At 38.4% G+C, this 17,595-nt stretch overlaps 1 protein-coding gene across 1 annotated transcript in view; it reads right to left on the bottom strand.

The window, feature by feature from the left end:
* The window catches only part of NEK10 (NIMA related kinase 10), a 171,800-nt gene that overhangs the window by 47,885 nt on the left and 106,320 nt on the right, over positions 1 to 17,595 (bottom strand). The window contains exons 26-28 of the mRNA XM_074945638.1: positions 14,922 to 15,135; positions 5,340 to 5,523; positions 5,162 to 5,248 (exon numbers count right to left, since the gene is read on the bottom strand). Coding sequence (XP_074801739.1) covers positions 5,162 to 5,248; positions 5,340 to 5,523; positions 14,922 to 15,135 — 485 coding nt within the window. The remainder of the gene's footprint in view (positions 1 to 5,161; positions 5,249 to 5,339; positions 5,524 to 14,921; positions 15,136 to 17,595) is intronic.

Genomic DNA, 17,595 nt, shown 5'->3' with positions numbered 1-17,595 from the left:
AGTAGCTGCAATTTCAGCAACTACATCCTGCATAGGCATTGACTCCAGGGGTGCTGAATGTGCCCACTCTCAGCCTCTGGCAAACGGAGGCTAGGGACACCATCCCTGTCCATTGTGGCTAATAGCCATTGATGGACCTATCCTCCATGAATTTCTCTAGTTCTTTTTTAACCCTGCTATAGTCTTGGCCTATACTGAATCAACTGCACACATATTGTCCTATAACAGTGTTTCTTATAAGGTATCATACGTAAACTGGTGACATGCTGGTCAGGAACACCATGATGTGTGTATGGACTGTGTATAAAGTTATGTATATGTGCCAGATATATATTCTTAAAATGTGTTTTGGAGACAGTGCATAAATCAAGCCTGACACAGATAATGGAATATGGATTGACCATGAAAGTATATTAACATATAAGGTAAACAATCAAGCTACAAGTGGTGGAGGAAACAGTGTACTAAGCACACTGGAGGACAGAGTCTGTACCCTAGGGAATCTACCTGGCTCTCAAGGCATAGACAATGGGTTTGGGGAAATATAAGGAGAGTAAAAAGACATTCTAGTTGTTCATGACTTTTGGTAACAAAAAGGACAACACCCTCTGATTCTCTGAACATTGGATCCTCCTACCAGGAACGGATGGGGATGCTGTAAGTGAGAAAGCCATTTAAGAAGACACAATTTGCTAGAATTACGTTTTAGGCCTATAAAGCATGTTATTTTGTTTGCTTGTAACCATTTTCTCTTTCTGTTCTCTTTGCTTAGTATCACATAAATCTCTGTTCTTTATTAATAAACTTAAGACAATTAAAAGGATTCATTCCTATATGAACTGTGACCAAAATACACAATATCCCCACTGCGACAGACACACAGGGAAGATCATAAATAATTAACTACGCTCTTGTCTAACCTACAAAATATCTTTCAAGGAAACTATTTTTTGAAATGATTTTAACAACAATTTCATATAGCACTATTTTGTCTGCAACAGAAAAGCTTCAAAACAGACTCCAATGAGAAACTGCTGATCTTGAATTAATATGCAAACTAGATACCATTAACTTGGGTTTGAATAGAGACTGGGAGTGGCTGGGTCAGAACACATATTGAATCTATTTCCCCATGTTAAGTATCCTCATAGCGTTCCAGCTGCTGGGGTTACTTTCATCCAATTATCCCCTCCGCTATATCTCTACTGAGTTAATTGGCACCCTCAATCAATTGAGGGTGGGGATTTGTGTGACAGGGTACTAAGTCAACTCCTGACTTAGTACACCCAGTAAGATCAGATACAAGTCATCGTCAAGAAGCATGAACAATTACGACAGCATATGAGGTTTTTTGCATAGGACAAACTTGAAGTTGTTAAGGGAATCTGTCTTGTGAAGTTAAAAATGACTGCACTACAAGCTCAGTCCCCTTCTTCTTATAACTGTTAAATACAGTTCTACCTTTACAAATTTTTTTTTTAAAAAGGGCATAAAGTATATAATTAAACATATCACAGTATCTCCTGGCCCATAATCGGGCCAAATACTTCTGTATTATACTTATCCTGCACACCAGTTTCTGTCCCATAGAACATTTTGGCACGGAATGCCTTTTTGCAAAAGATCCGGAAGTTTCAAATAGGGAAGAGAGGAGGAATCCTACAGAGAAAGAGAGTGAGTGATGTCTAGAATTCCTGGGTGCTGTTATTCACTTGTAAAGCAGGGGTGCATGCTGAAAAAACATATTCATAGGAATGATACACAATATCACAATCATTAGAGCTGGATGGGAAAGAGTTTTACCTGTTGTGTGAAAAATTCCCCTTCCCAAATCACGACAAAAAGTCAAAAATCTCAAAAATGTTCACAAAAACAAAATTCTGGGAGAAAATAACTGGTTTGGCTCAATTTAAATATTTTGTTTCAATTTTGACCATGTCCTGTTTTTTTAAATAAATAATATATACAGAGAGAGAGAGAGAAACAAAAAGTCATTTTGATCCAGAAAAAACAAAAACCAGAGTTTTTCATTTAGAAAATGTCAAAACAAAATGTTTCAACAATTTCAAAACTGTTTTGAAAACTTTTTTTCAAGTTGAAAAATTCATCAAAACCAACCCTTTTCCAAGAAAAGTTTCAGTTTAGATGTTGCATTTTCTGTTGAAAAATATGTTGTCAAAAATTCCTTACAGCTCTAATAAAGATGCTACAAATATGAGGGAACTTTATAAATTTTAAAAAACGAATATTTTTCATAAAGTTGCCTTTTATTTTTCCTAGAAGAAAAGAACTTTTGACAACTTTTTATACCCAATACTGAAACTATTCAGCATTAAGTAGAAACCACAGCCTGGTGATCTAAAATCTGTGATTTATGTAATTATTTTTCTTAAATGTAACCCAGCAGTGGTTTTGTATCAGTTACAAACTTTCTTGGTGGGGAAATGTGACAAATTCTGGAATTTCTGACTAAAATTAATGGGTGTAAGAGCAACTGATGGATTCTTTTCCCCGTTAGGCACTTCAGTGGATGAGCTGAAACTTGGCAAAGAGCTATTTAGCCATTAGTAAATGAAGATGCTTTGTTGGTGTGCAAATCACAGCCCAAGAAAAATGAATGACAAGCAATTTAGATTCATAGATTCATAGATATTTAGGTCAGAAGGGACCATTATGATCATCTAGTCTGACCTCCTGCACAACGCAGGCCACAGAATTTCACCCACCACTCCTGCAAAAAACCTCACACCTATATCTGTGCTATTGAAGTCCTCAAATCGTAGTTTAAAGAGTTCAAGGAGCAGAGAATCTTCCAGCAAGTGACCCGTGCCCCATGCTACAGAGGAAGGCGAAAAACCTCCAGGGCCTCTTCCAATCTGCCCTGCAGGAAAATTCCTTCCCGACCCCAAATATGGCGATCAGCTAAACCCTGAGCATATGGGCAAGATTCATCAGCCAGATACTACAGAAAATTCTTTCCTGGGTAACTCGGATCCCACCCCATCTAATATCCCATCACAGGCCATTGGGCCTATTTACCATGAATATTTAATTACCAAAACCATGTTATCCCATCATACCATCTCCTCCATAAACTTATCGAGTTTAATCTTAAAGCCAGATAGGTCTTTTGCCCCCACTGCTTCCCTTGGAAGGCAATTCCAAAACTTCACTCCTCTGATGGTTAGAAATTTATTTATTATACAACATGACATTTTTGGGATGGGATGCCACTTATAGGCCAGAACTGATAATAAATTATGAGTCATTTGAAAGAGCTGTACAAATAACAACTTCAAATGTAGGCTGCTACCTTCTCCAAAAATTATTAAGGGACTTTAAAGAGCATTATCCAGTTATTTTGTGTTTTCCCCCTCTACTGGCTAGACACTTAAATCAACAAGAAGACATATCAGTCAGTACGTGTGATGGAAGAAGGAAAACCATCTAGTAATTAGCACTGCATTGTAACAACCTTACCAAAACAGCAACATTCTGAATGGTTCTTGAAGCCTGGAATAAAACCCCACAAAAAATCTTCAGTCAACTACATTTCTTCCACCTTCCGAACTTCTTAAACAGGTGGTCAGGAATTTTCTATCTGAATGATATTTTGATGGTACGTGCAGTTTCCACAAAATTAAAATATTCTGCAGGAAACTTGAGATTTTACCCAAATAATTTGATTTTCTGTTGGGAAAACCAAAACAAAATGTCATTTTTGGAAGGTTTGACCAAAACTGAAATATTTTGGTTTGCTGAACAAACCTGAAATGTTTAATTTTGAGTCAGTTTAACACAAAACTGCATTTCCCTATGGTGGGAAATTGTCTCATGGGAATGGTAGTTTGGATGACTCATGGCCTCATTCTCTCCTATGGACTGAATTGCCTGGCCAGACTGCATCTCCCAATGTAACACAGTCTCCCCTCTGACTGAGCAGAATGGTATATGGGAATCATTTGTTTGCAGGTGCATCATGGAAGATGTAGTCCAGCAAGTTGGCCCAGCCCATAGGAGAGAAAAGGGTTATCAGCTGTAACTCCTATGAGGCAATGCACTGCCATAGGGAAACACAGTTAAATGTTGAATTGAACTGAAACGAAATAATTTGAGTCAGTTCAACAAACCAAAATGAAAAAAAAAAGGTAAATATTGAAATATTTTGTTTAGATCAGAAATGACAAAACAAAATAGTTTGACATTTCTGAAGCAAAACTTTTTGGAACTTCTCACTCCATGAAAAAAAAAATTGTTTCAGTTTTTCATCCTGATTCAGGACAAAAACAAATGCTGAAATATTCAAATTCCCTGTGAGATGGAATTTCTAGTTTTGGCTCAATAGTGTTATTAAGCTTTTCAATACCATGATCCCCTTTTTCCACACCAAGATGCCTGTAGGATCTCTTCCCATTTAACCAGCACAAGGGGGTGGCAACCTTCTGACACCTGCTTCTGACCCACAGATTAAGAGCCCATTTAGTAATAAAATTGCTAAAAATCCAGGAAATTACCAGTAAGCCAGCATTTACATGCACACCAAACTAAACTCCACCTGTCTTTCAACCATAATAACCAAGCATGGGCACACAGATGACTACACTCTGTAGTAAACTCCCTTTTGATTCCAACATCTAACCACACTGCATAATCCAATTCCATACAATCACACTCAAATGCATATCCAGACTGTATCTCTCTCCACTCCCTCTGTTTATCTAACATAGGCCACCTTTTTATTCTTTCACATAATCTCACCATTGTTGATGCAAGAGCCTCCTCCTCTGCAGCTCCATATGCAGCAGCCTTCTTCTACCTCTCTATCTCATCAGCTCTCTTATTTTTCAAATCTGAAAACGTATCTTTTCTCCTTTGCCTATACAGCACCTCAATTTCTCTATCCATCTGCTTTTTAAAAGTGGTTAGTATATTGGGATAATCTCATAAGAAAGATGCTATACAAAATAAAACAGCATTATATTGCAGTGAAAAAATGGCAACACTAGGGAACGTTTCTCTTAGTTTTCTTTTACTGGGGGCCTTTGCTCTTCCAACAGATGGAGAAGTTGCAATTAATCAGAAAGTCCCCAAATATTTCAGAACAACTCAGATGTCTTACTGTTAGAAATCAGCGTATTTCTTTGTGTGCAAAGAAACTCACCAAATGCAGACTCTTTCAAAGGACTTGAACTGGAGCTGCTGGAATTATCTGATATGTCCAGCTCATCATCTAATTCAGAGAAGACATCTGTGCATAAAAACAAAAGCAGAAAGGAAGCTTTTATCTAAGCTCTGAGCACAGTGCTATCATTCCTGGTGTTTCTTCTGCTATTGACTACCTTTCTCAGAGTTTTCTAAAGTGTAGTTGTCATCTGATAGGATTTCATCACATGTTCTGTCTTCATCTTTTCCACATGTTGGATGAAAGTTTTCGGCTGGAATATCAGTGCTTTCTGAAAATTCACTTTTGAAACTGGCTGCTCCGTTGCTGCTGCTGCTGAGGCTTGACTTCTCAGAATGCTCCTGACAATGAAGAACAAAGAGGAGAACTAGTGAAGGAAATATTACCAATTTTCCTTTTCACAACAATGTCCGAGGCTCATTATAAAATCTGATATTAAAAAGCCATAATTCATTAAAAAAAATTATAGTTCTTACTCGGCTGCTTGTCCTGCTCTCTCATTCTACCAGTGATTCTGCATTTATGGAAGAGCCCTTTACTTAACTGAAATGATTTTTACTTTTCATATAAAAGATGTCCTAGAAATTCTATTTCAACTCCAAAAATAGGTTGCAAAGAGGACTGACAAAGCTCTTTTTCACCATGTGTGTTCTCTAGAACTAAAAGGGAAACAATATGAAAATATGAACAAATATTGGATTTAAAGATAGAAATATTGAACAAAGACAGACAGGTCCCACAGACAACCAAGATGAGAGATTTAACCTCTTTCAGCTTGGACAATTAAAAGCAGACAGGCTTCCTGACATCATAAAGTGTAAGGCAATCAAGTTTAGTTAAAAAAAATAAAAACTAAAGTAAACTTGATGTATATGTGTCAGAGACCTCATGAAGTGGAACCAACCTGATGCTGGCTATTATTGCTGACATAAAGCGAAGAAAATCAAAAACTGGCATACAAATTATCCTGCTGTCGTAAGTGTCTCCTGTATGTGCTGAATCTGTCCATAACAAGGAGGTCTTTAATGAATATAAAATGCTCCAACCACTACTCTGATTGTTTATAGCTTTTCAGGACACAGTAAAGCTCTCTGATCCCTCTTATGCTTCTATTTTAATGAGACATGTTTTGAAGGCAGACCAGTTTATATTATTTATCTCCTATTCCCTTTTATCATACAACACTCCAACAGGATAATGTAAAACAAAGGATGAATTTACTTACAAACAATAGCTATTATACGTAAAAATAGGAACAATATATAAAAAGAACATAAAACAGATCATTAACTTTATTATTATTATTTATTTGTATTATTGTATTTTAATATTCAGTAATTTCAGGAGACAATAAAGTTTCTCCCAAACAGTCTGCATTTACGAAGGGTGCTCTGTTAGGTACTTAATCTTCTGGATATTAACTGATTCTCAGACCTTCTCCATACACCTCCCGTAAGGTGACTGTCATCTCACCGTGGCTGTGCAAAATGAATGTAATTCCAACTCCTCCACTCCTTTGAAGGTCACTTAGTCAAACTCCTAAATACTGACAGTAGTGCTAAATGCCCAACAGTTTAAGCCAATTATTCCCTCCATTCTCTCCCCCATTCCCAATTCTACAACTCAACCCAGAAGACTAAATAAATGAATCCTCAGGAATTTCCACGGCAACACCTAACAGGAAGGATAAGTTTATGGCTCAGTACTGGACTAGGATTTAGGAAACTCTGTCAAAGGCTTCACAAGGGATCTAATGTATTTCACAATTTTCTGTTCCTCAATTTTTCCATCTGTAAAACGGGAATAGCAATACTTCCCTGCCTCAAAGTGTGTAGAGGATACATTTATTAATGCAGATGAGGTACTTATATACCAGACTGCTGACTACAATAGTAAAACTTATTATTATATAAAAAGGTACTATTTTTGGAATGTTTTAGGACTGTAGATTCCAGCGTTACCACATTACAATAAGGTAGTAACATGGAAAACTTAATTTTCAGTGTGCACCTGAAGATAAAATTGTAGCAATCTAAAAATTAATCCTAAAAGCAACATCATTTTTATCTATCTCTTACTAGCTCAGCTTAATGGTGTTAATTCCCCTTGCTTTTTGTTCCCGGACTACCCCAGAAGGGGAGACATATTAAGTGAACTGGCTGAAGGGCTAAATCACAGGAAGAGGCAGGTCATTGCAGAGGTGGAGCAGCCGTTGGCAGGAGCCACCCAGCAGGGGGAGACATACTACACCATGCCCAGCCACAAGGAGGTTCCAGTGGTGAGTCAACCCCTTCACAACGGCTGGAGAATGCAGGCATCCTTCCCACTCCTGGAGAGCAGGGGGACTGACTGACCCAGACAGGAAAATACCCTAGACTTAAAGGAATGGGTTGATAGGACAGACAACATGAATATAGAGTGTCTTCTCAAATGGATGACTGAAAACCAGCAGCAGCAACTCCTGCAGCAAATAGCTGCCCACCAGCATCAGCTGGTCTGAGTCTTATGGGCAGAACAGCAGGAACAGCAGCAAAGGCTGTTCCAATAAGTAATGGCCCTGATGGAGTCTTCAGGTCTCCACACGGTTCCCCCTCCAGTGGCTGTAACCCAGGCCAAGTGGCCCCACCTGTGGCAGTAAAACTCACAAAGACAGGCCCTGGGGACAACCCAGAGGCTTTCTTGGTAATGTCTGAGTAAGTGGCAGACGGCAACCCCGTGCCACCTGATCAGTGGGCCACCCTGTTCTCACCTTACCTGACAGGAGCTGGTATGCCACAAGGCCAGCACCTGCATACCAGGGACTGGACACAGTCTCTGCCCAAGACTATGTCTGGGTGAAAGAGGCTATACTTGACTATCTTGACATCCGAAACAGGCTCTGTGGGTAGAAATCATGAAATACTTCCAGCCAGAAATACTTTCAGGGAGCTGGAAATTAAGAGACCCACCCAGAAAGGCCACCTAACAAGGAAGCAATGTTGCCCCTCCTGCCTTACAGGCACCAGTGGTTAGTCAACCCCTTCACACCCCTCATGAGGGTCCAGGTGAATTGTGTCCCTTTTTCTCAGGGGTTCAGCCCTCCTTATACTGAGTTCCTGTCTTTGCCCAGCTCTTCTCAAAACTTCCTGCCAGATTTCTAATGCAGGCTTCTTCCTCAATCCCTTTCCCCTTGGACGGATCACAGCTCCTACCCCTTCCTGGTCTCCTCCATGCCAGAGAGACTCACAACTGGTCCTACTATTTCCATGACTTCTCTGAGAATGAGGAAAGCAGACCTTTATATAACCAGCATGTTGTGTCAGCAGCCCACTGTTTTCATGATTGTTGGACTGCAAGTCTCAGAATCCTTCTATTTTCCATTGTAAAGCATAAGTCTTAACTGTGCAGGCCAAATGACTTCTGTGCACGATTTGATGCATTTCTTAAGAGCAGCTGAAGTCTGTATTTTAGCAAAATGCTATAATCCCAGCCACCAAGTGCAGTGATTTCAGATCTGGGTGTAAGATCTGTCTGAGACAGAAGATCTGAGAGAATTAGAAGTTGATATGTAGATTTTTTTCATTGTGCTCTGAAGGCCCGAGAATCAGATTTTCAATGTCCTGCCTTGCCTGAACTTTCTGATGGCCCTTGATAAGAGGAGGGAAGGCATAATAGAAAATCTTGCTCCAATCTTCCCCATCTTGAGCAAAAGCCCTTTCTTATTTTTAAGTATGTAAGCTAAATAAATTGTGTCTCACCTCTTACTGTTCTTTAAAAAACTATTGCTATACATGAACCACACTTCTGCTTCCTTTCCAAGTGCTCTGTGGAGTTAACCTGTTGAGTGCACTCCCTACTCCTATTCCTCTCTATAATCACCACCCTCCTGACATTGGTATATCAGTGCAATATCTGACACACACACACACTCTCTCCCCATCCATGTACTTATATGGCCCTCATCACCAAGGATATGAGCACTATCAGAAGATTGTATCTTCCACTTTCAAAGGGGTGGACTCTGTATATAATAAATCTCTTCCATTGCTAACTTCTAGGAACCTATGATTATGAAAAACAAAAAACCTTATACTGTTAAATTTCTTTCTGACCTGTTCGCAACACAAACTTTCAGAAATGATTGAACGTTTTAAAAAAAGTAATAAAAAGAAAGTTATTGCTTTTTCACTTGGGTATTTTTTGCCACATTTCAGCCCATAGTGTTTTTATATTATATAAAATATTGTAAAATATTATAAATATTAAATACATTTATAGAAATGTAAAACCCTAAAATAAAAGGACGGTGGGGTGAGCGTAGAGGGTTATAATTATCACTCTTAATTGCAGAGCAGTGATGATACCACTATAATAAATGGCATAAAAACACTTGAACACATTAATGAACTGCAACTAAATGAAATTAATTAATACACTTGTCCTTGTCTTTCTAATGTCCTTGATATGTTGATCATATATTTTCACAGCTGACAATTTAGAAAATAAATCATACAAGAAATGGCTAATTTACCACATTCAGCAACTCTTGAAAAAATAATACCACCAAAACATTTTTCACAACGGACGTATCTTATTCTCCCAAATCCTGTAAAAGTTTACTGATTATACTATACTATGATTAAGCAAACAACCTCTTCCAGGTTTTTTTAATCATACAAAAACTAGCTTCCAGTTCTTAAACTGTAGTTCAAATATGTGCTAATTAAATGCCAACATGGAGCAGCGTCAGGATGAGATCGATAGAGCAAAAGAGGAAGAAGATAACAGTTCATGGAGGGCTAGATTTTCAAGACAAATAATGGTCCTTGGTCATTTTAAAACAAAAAACAATTGTGTACATCAGTGCAGATGTAAGCTGCCTCCATGAAACTGTAATCACAACAAGTACAAGGTTTGCATATTTGAAATTAAAGTCAAGATTGTATTATGCTCACTGTAACATTAATAACCTGTTGCATTCTGAATGATTTGAAAACAAACATATTATTTCCTTCAGCTAATAAGAGACCAGCCTAAACATACATACACAATTGTTTTAAAAGAAAAATACTGTTAGGAATGAACTAGTATCTGACTGGCTGAAGTTGTATTTAATTTAACCCTCACCAATGAATAATACTCAAATCCATCAAGTAAAAGATACATCTAGGCACAAATAAAGAGGAAAATAAAAATAAACATTAAACTAATCCAATTCTTATTTGTGTTCTGGAGCTGACAAGAGTAAAAATAATAAACTCATAACTGTTTTGCCAACTAAATTTTCCCCTTGTAATGCAGATGATACTTGGAAACAAATGCAACGTTATCAGAAGTAGGGCCACCATCCTTAGCTGTGGCTAGGGAGTGCAGAGCTCAGTTTAGAGATGATAGAAGATTGCAAGGCAAAAGTGGAATTAAGTCACTTTGAACGCCCCCGATTCTGAACTGGTTATGTGACTGTCCAGTTTTATTGTGTAAGTTACAGCCGCTCTTCATGACACTAGCTGCCAATAGCTTCAGGGGGCAGTCACAACAACCAGGGATTACTGGGGCACCGAAAGGCCCAGGCCATTCTCCTTCCCACTGGCCATGCCACTTGCCATTCATTGGGAGGAAAAGTGTAGGAGCTGCTTCTATATTACTGCAGGATTCCGGTCACTGCACTGATTGTAGAGCTGCTTTGTGTTGGTGAAACAGTGCAAAGAGATCCCAATGCATTTCAGGAAGGGAGCTCTAATATTCAGGTTACACAGAGATTTTTGAACCTATCCAAAACGGCATAATATTTGAACTTGTCAAGTTAAAAATAAAGAGTTTATTCATGTAAAAATAAACAGAAGTTCAGCTCCCAATGGAACAGTGATATAAAAGATAAGCACCAAAATGCCCAAATCACAACTGCAGAATGGGACAAAAGTGACAATCCTTCCAAGAAGGCACTGAAAATTGGGAACGCTGAAGGAATATCTACTTATTCAGGTTACTGGGAAATACAAAAAGCTTCAAGTCTGTATTTTTTTCAACTGCCTGTCTATGACTACAAAGGGGGCCTCGTTAAGATGAAAAGGGCACACCAGACTCCTCGCCCCCACAATCAAAGCATGTAAAAGACCTCACTCAATACTTCTCTCTACATAATTTTAGACAGCAATTGAAGTAGAACTGATCAAAAAATTTTGAGAGACGAAAATGTCTTTGAAATGTTTTCAGGAATGTGTCGCTTTTGATGAAATTTTCTATGGGAAAAAGTCATTTTCATTTTTTGTTTAATAAAAACATTTAATTTCAGTGTCAATGTTTCATTTCAATCAGGTAAAAATGTGGCATTTTGACTATTGTTTTATTTCATTTTTATTTTTATAATTTAATTTTAATATTATAGCTTATATTTTACTTCTGTGTATAATATGCAATATTTTGTCTTATGTTTTGACATTTTCAAAATGAAACAATTTTACCTAATCAAAACAAAATGTTTTGACATTAATAAAATAAGAGGTTTGGAATGCTTCCAAATCAATTTTTTTTTTTTGAATTTCCACTCAGAGAAATTCTGAAATTTCAACTTCTCATTCTGATTCAGAATGTAAAGAAATTTTGAAATGTTGGAATTTCCTGCAGAACTTTCAGCCAAATGTCAAATTTAGCCTGAATTGGTTTTTGGATTTTGATATTTTAAGTGGAAAAAACTGGCAGTTAGAGAAATTACATCCCATTTTTATGCCCCAACCAGGGTATGTGAATATGTTTGCTTCCTCAGAACTTCTAAGCATTACAGCTAAGGTAGCCAACTTTTGAGATCATGTCTAATCATGAAATGATAACGGATGCTGACTATGTAATCCAATAGGTATTTCTACAGCAATTGAATAAAAGTAACTTACTTTAAATTTATTGTACAGATTCTATTAAATGTTAGATGTGTGACATACAAAGACCAAGTTTTTAAAACATGGGTGTCCAAAGTTAAGCTTCCCAGCATCAAAGAAAGCCACATGGCCTGCTCCACAAGGTGCCACTTGATACACAAAGCTCTTGACACCTACATTCTCATCTTAGGTTTCAGAGTAACAGCCGTGTTAGTCTGTATTCGCAAAAAGAAAAGGAGTACTTGTGGCACCTTAGAGACTAACCCATTTATTTGAGCATAAGCTTTCGTGAGCTCACGTAGCTCACGAAAGCTTATGCTCAAATAAATTGGTTAGTCTCTAAGGTGCCACAAGTACTCATTCTCATCTTAGTTGACTTACAGATGGAGCATCTTTCCATAATGTGCCCTTCTTTTCTAGGTACAATAAACTCAGAGTGTGTGGAGGTTAGTATTAAGGATAGCTACCCTACACAATGGGCAGTGTTTAAAACCTGACAAGGGCAGCCCACCAGGCTAAATCCTACTTAACTACTAACTACCTAAAACCTAAGGGTACTTGCTATAGCTAACAATAAATAGCTCACTATATACAACAAAATCATAGAAATACTGATAGAAAAGTATGAGGTGAGACACAACATAGAATGTTCTGACTCAAGCTGTGGATGGTGAGAAGGAACTGAGGGAGTTGGCATGGCACCGCCTTTAAATAGCCACAGGCAGGGCTATGGGACCAGACAGCATAAGCATTGTTCCTAGGGATATTTTCTAGGCAAAGCTTTCTGGCTTCAGTGTTCTGGGAACGCACAAACCTGAGTGGTATACGTCTGCAACCACTCAAAGAGGCGGCTCAGATTCTGAAGCACAATTCTATGGCAATGGGGTGAATTACTCTACATATAATGTATGTTGCTACAGTCACATACTTCACAATGGAACTTTCAGCCCAGGGCAGTGTTTAAGGGCCATAATGTCAAAGAACCCCACATGCCACAAGACAATTGAAGGGCAGCGAGATTACAACCTCTCCCATGCAACCCCTACAAAGTATCAATTTTCTAAAATGAAAATGGCAACAAATTCCTCTTTTGAGCTTCTCCCTAGCCAAGACAGGAAATCCATGCAGCAGCTTCTGCATCCTGTGTGTTGAACACAAATAGGATCAGGATCCTCAGGAAGATGGGGAAATCATTTGCAGGAGCTTCTTACTAAGCAGCATTATAGACCCTGGCCATGGACTGAGGCCTGAAGGTCCTCCAGATTGGTCATCTGGGCAAAAAGCAAGCATACATGGCAGTAAGGCTCCTAGGTACTCCTTAGTATCACAGAACCAGAACCAGGATTTAACACTAAGAAAATTTGTATTTTATATGCTAGTTTTGTTAAAGTAAAGCACAGTGAACTCAAGTTATTACAGTTGTTAGGAGAATGTTTAAATATAAATTGCTTGGTTTCATACTATTGCATATTTGCTTGGTTTCATACTGTTGCATAATGTATGTGTATACAAGTAAATACATTTTTAGTTTTTAACCTACAGTAAGATTTTTTTTAATTGCCTATTTAAATACCATCTTCCAAAACCTGGCAAGCACTTTCTTGAGCTCTTCCACAGCTGTGCATGACGACATTGATGTTATCCTTTTAGTGCACGAGACAGGAAGTGAAACTGACCACCCAAAAGATACTGAAAATGACTATAAACAAAGTGAGCTTTCATATGTGGAAAGTAAGTAAACTGGGGGGATATTTTCCCCAATACCTTCTTTCAGTTATAATAATCACAACTGACTTTTAACCATAGCACAAAAATTTCACATCAATGTGATGTGTCTTGGTGTCCCTTTAAATTGAAAAGAAAATCTGAATTGGAATAATTTAATAAAGATTGTTTTATGGGAATGGGAGGTTTGGAAAATTAAGGCAAAACTAGGCAATGCTAAAATAAGTTACTTGTTCCATGAAATGTTATACTGAGCTGTGATGAAGATAAGGAAGCATCTTTAAGAAATCCACTGACTGGGGACTGGGAGCTACTGTCAATCTTTTTCGAGGAGACAGAGAATTTTCAGTGAGAGATATAAGGGTGAGCTCAAATAACAGAAGTGTTAAAAAGTGCCCTCTTCAGAGAGATGTGATTACTGACTCTACCAGTATAGCTGTATAAATTATCATAACTTTACTTTTTTCTTGAGTTTATAATAATTTATACTATGAGTTTTTACTGTGGAAAACTTTTTTCTGTCATTTTTTTCAGTAAATTCTCCAAGAATACATATGAGCTGACCTTCATTAAGTAAAACACTGAAATCCTTGACTAAGCTCACAGAACACAAGCTCTCAAAACAAAGCTTGAAGCAAAATGAAAGAACTGCAAAAGATGTTTCTGAAGAACTATATCAGATAGCAAGACAAGCTTAGCAAACACATTATCAGCTCACTGCTCTTTTTCTACCAACCTGTAATTAAAAATTAAATATGTGTAGGTGCCATCGTTTGTGAATCATGCACAGAATTATTCCATTGCAGCCAAGTGTACATTTTGCTATTCACTAACCATTTAAAAATATGCATACATAATTAAATGTTAGAAGATTCTATTAAAAATGCAAGAGACAATATATTTCAGTCTGATTCATGCCATTTTCAATATTGGATTAAGGTAGTTTGTAAGATATTGTAACTGTTACTTGTATTTGTGTGCACATGGGAAAATTAATAAATATTAAGTTTAAAATAAATTTTAAAATCTACATGGATTTCAACTTTAATTTTATAAAACAATAGGCCCTTTAATTGAGAAATGCATATATTTTATTAGTCCACAAAATGTCCAGGCATAGCACAGTGTAAAAGAAAAAACACAACCCTAAGTCATTTACTTACGTGAGATAAGATGGCAAGCTGCTGGTGACATGTCACTGCATTCCTATTAGCCTCCATGAAATATCTCTGGGTACGTCTCCTCTCGCGCTCCAGCTTCTTCTCCAAAGCAAACTGGGAGGTGGACAAGCCATCTAAATACTTCATCATCACATCAGATATCATTGAACTGACTTCTACTATGTCTGGACGGGTCTCTGCATCAGGAGTCAAGCACCTATTGAAAGATCCATTACCTAATGAAAAATCTATTCATGACACCACAGTTTTATTTACCTGTTTCTGGATATCTGCTTAATATCAAGAAAAAAGAAAAGGAGTACTTGTGGCACCTTAGAGACTAACCAGTTTATTTGAGCATGAGCTTTCGTGAGCTACAGCTCACTTCATCGGATGCATAGCATATCGTGGAAACTGCAGAAGACATTATATACACACAGAGACCATGAAACAAAACTTCCTCCCACCCCACTGTCCTGCTGCTAACAGCTTATCTAAAGTGATCATCAAGTGATCATCAAGGAAGGCCATTTCCAGCACAAATCAAGGTTTTCTCACTCTTCCCCCCCCACACACACACACAGACACACCTACAAACTCACTCTCCTGCTGGTAATAGCCCATCCCTCTTTGAAACCTCTCTTTATAATGCGCATGATAATCAAGGTGGGTCATTTCCAGCACTAATCCAGGTTTTCTCACCACCACCCCCCACACACACCCTCCAAAAACCACACACACAAACTCACTCTCCTGCTGGCAATAGCTCATCTTACAATGTGCACAGCAATAATCCAAGTTTAACCAGAACGTCTTGGGGGGGGAAGTGAAGAAACAGATTGATAGAGCCAGAAGAGTTCCCAGAAGTCACCTACTACAGGACAGGCCTAACAAAGAAAATAACAGAACGCCACTAGCTGTCACCTTCAGCCCCCAACTAAAACCCCTCCAACGCATTATTAAGGATCTACAACCTATCCTGAAGGATGACCCAACACTCTCACAAATCTTGGGAGAAAGGCCAGTCCTTGCCTACAGACAGCCCCCCAACCTGAAGCGAATACTCACCAACAACCACATACCACACAACAGAACCACTAACCCAGGAACCTATCCTTGCAACAAAGCCCGTTGCCAACTGTGCCCACATATCTATTCAGGGAACACCATCACAGGGCCTAACAACATCAGCCACACTATCAGAGGCTCGTTCACCTGCACATCCACCAATGTGATATATGCCATCATGTGCCAGCAATGCCCCTCTGCCATGTACATTGGTCAAACTGGACAGTCTCTACGTAAAAGAATAAATGGACACAAATCAGATGTTAAGAATTATAACATTCATAAACCAGTCGGAGAACACTTCAATCTCTCTGGTCACGCAATCACAGACATGAGGGTCGCTATCTTAAAGCAAAAAAACTTCAAATCCAGACTCCAGCGAGAAACTGCTGAATTGGAATTCATTTGCAAATTGGATACTATTAATTTGGGCTTGAATAGAGACTGGGAGTGGCTAAGTCATTATGCAAGGTAGCCTATCTCCCCTTGTTTTTTTCCTACAAACCCCCCCCCCCCCCCCCCCCAAGACGTTCTGGTTAAACTTGGATTATTGCTGTGCACATTGTAAGATGAGCTATTGCCAGCAGGAGAGTGAGTTTGTGTGTGTGGTTTTTGGAGGGGGTGTGTGTGTGGGGGGGGTGGGGTGGTGAGAAAACCTGGATTAGTGCTGGAAATGACCCACCTTGATTATCATGCGCATTATAAAGAGAGGTTTCAAAGAGGGATGGGCTATTACCAGCAGGAGAGTGAGTTTGTAGGTGTGTCTGTGTGTGTGTGGGGGGGGGGGAAGAGTGAGAAAACCTTGATTTGTGCTGGAAATGGCCTTCCTTGATGATCACTTGATGATCACTTTAGATAAGCTGTTAGCAGCAGGACAGTGGGGTGGGAGGAAGTTTTGTTTCATGGTCTCTGTGTGTATATAATGTCTTCTGCAGTTTCCACGATATGCTATGCATCCGATGAAGTGAGCTGTAGCTCACGAAAGCTCATGCTCAAATAAACTGGTTAGTCTCTAAGGTGCCACAAGTACTCCTTTTCTTTTTTCTTTTTACGAATACAGACTAACACGGCTGTTACTCTGAAACCTGCTTAATATCACTAACACATATTCACTGGTAATTATCAGTGGTCACCTTGGGCAGCAGCTAGGATAAAACTGAAATCTAGTAGGTCAACAGCTTGAAATTCCAAAAATGAATAAAAACCAACCAAACAAATGCATACAGTGTTTGACTGGTACAGAGCACTTCAGTACAAAGTGAGAACATCTGCTAACTAGTTTATAAAAAGATAATTGTGAAAGTCTTCGTAATGGTAAATTTTAAGCAGTGTTCTCACATTCAGTATTGACTCATATACTGCAGTTAAGTGTTGGGCAGCATTATACGTTAATAATATATGACAAGGTCAACATCTGATACGAAAGAAGAGGGGCAGAGCAGAGGACAATTGACAGCAGCTGAGGATCTGCCCCCAAAGTACTTTCAACCAGCTGAGTTCAGGTATGTGTGTACATGAATCAAACACACTTCTTGAAGGGAAAAATTCAGAAAATGATCTTGTTATTCCTAAAAGAGTGCTATTTTAATAAACATATCCTACATTTATA

Source organism: Natator depressus, chromosome 2 (genome assembly GCF_965152275.1).
Source record: "Natator depressus isolate rNatDep1 chromosome 2, rNatDep2.hap1, whole genome shotgun sequence".
NCBI classification, from domain to species: Eukaryota; Metazoa; Chordata; order Testudines; family Cheloniidae; genus Natator; species Natator depressus.
The sequence above is the reverse complement of the archived record's forward strand: the minus strand, read 5'-3'. Positions and strand labels throughout refer to the sequence as shown.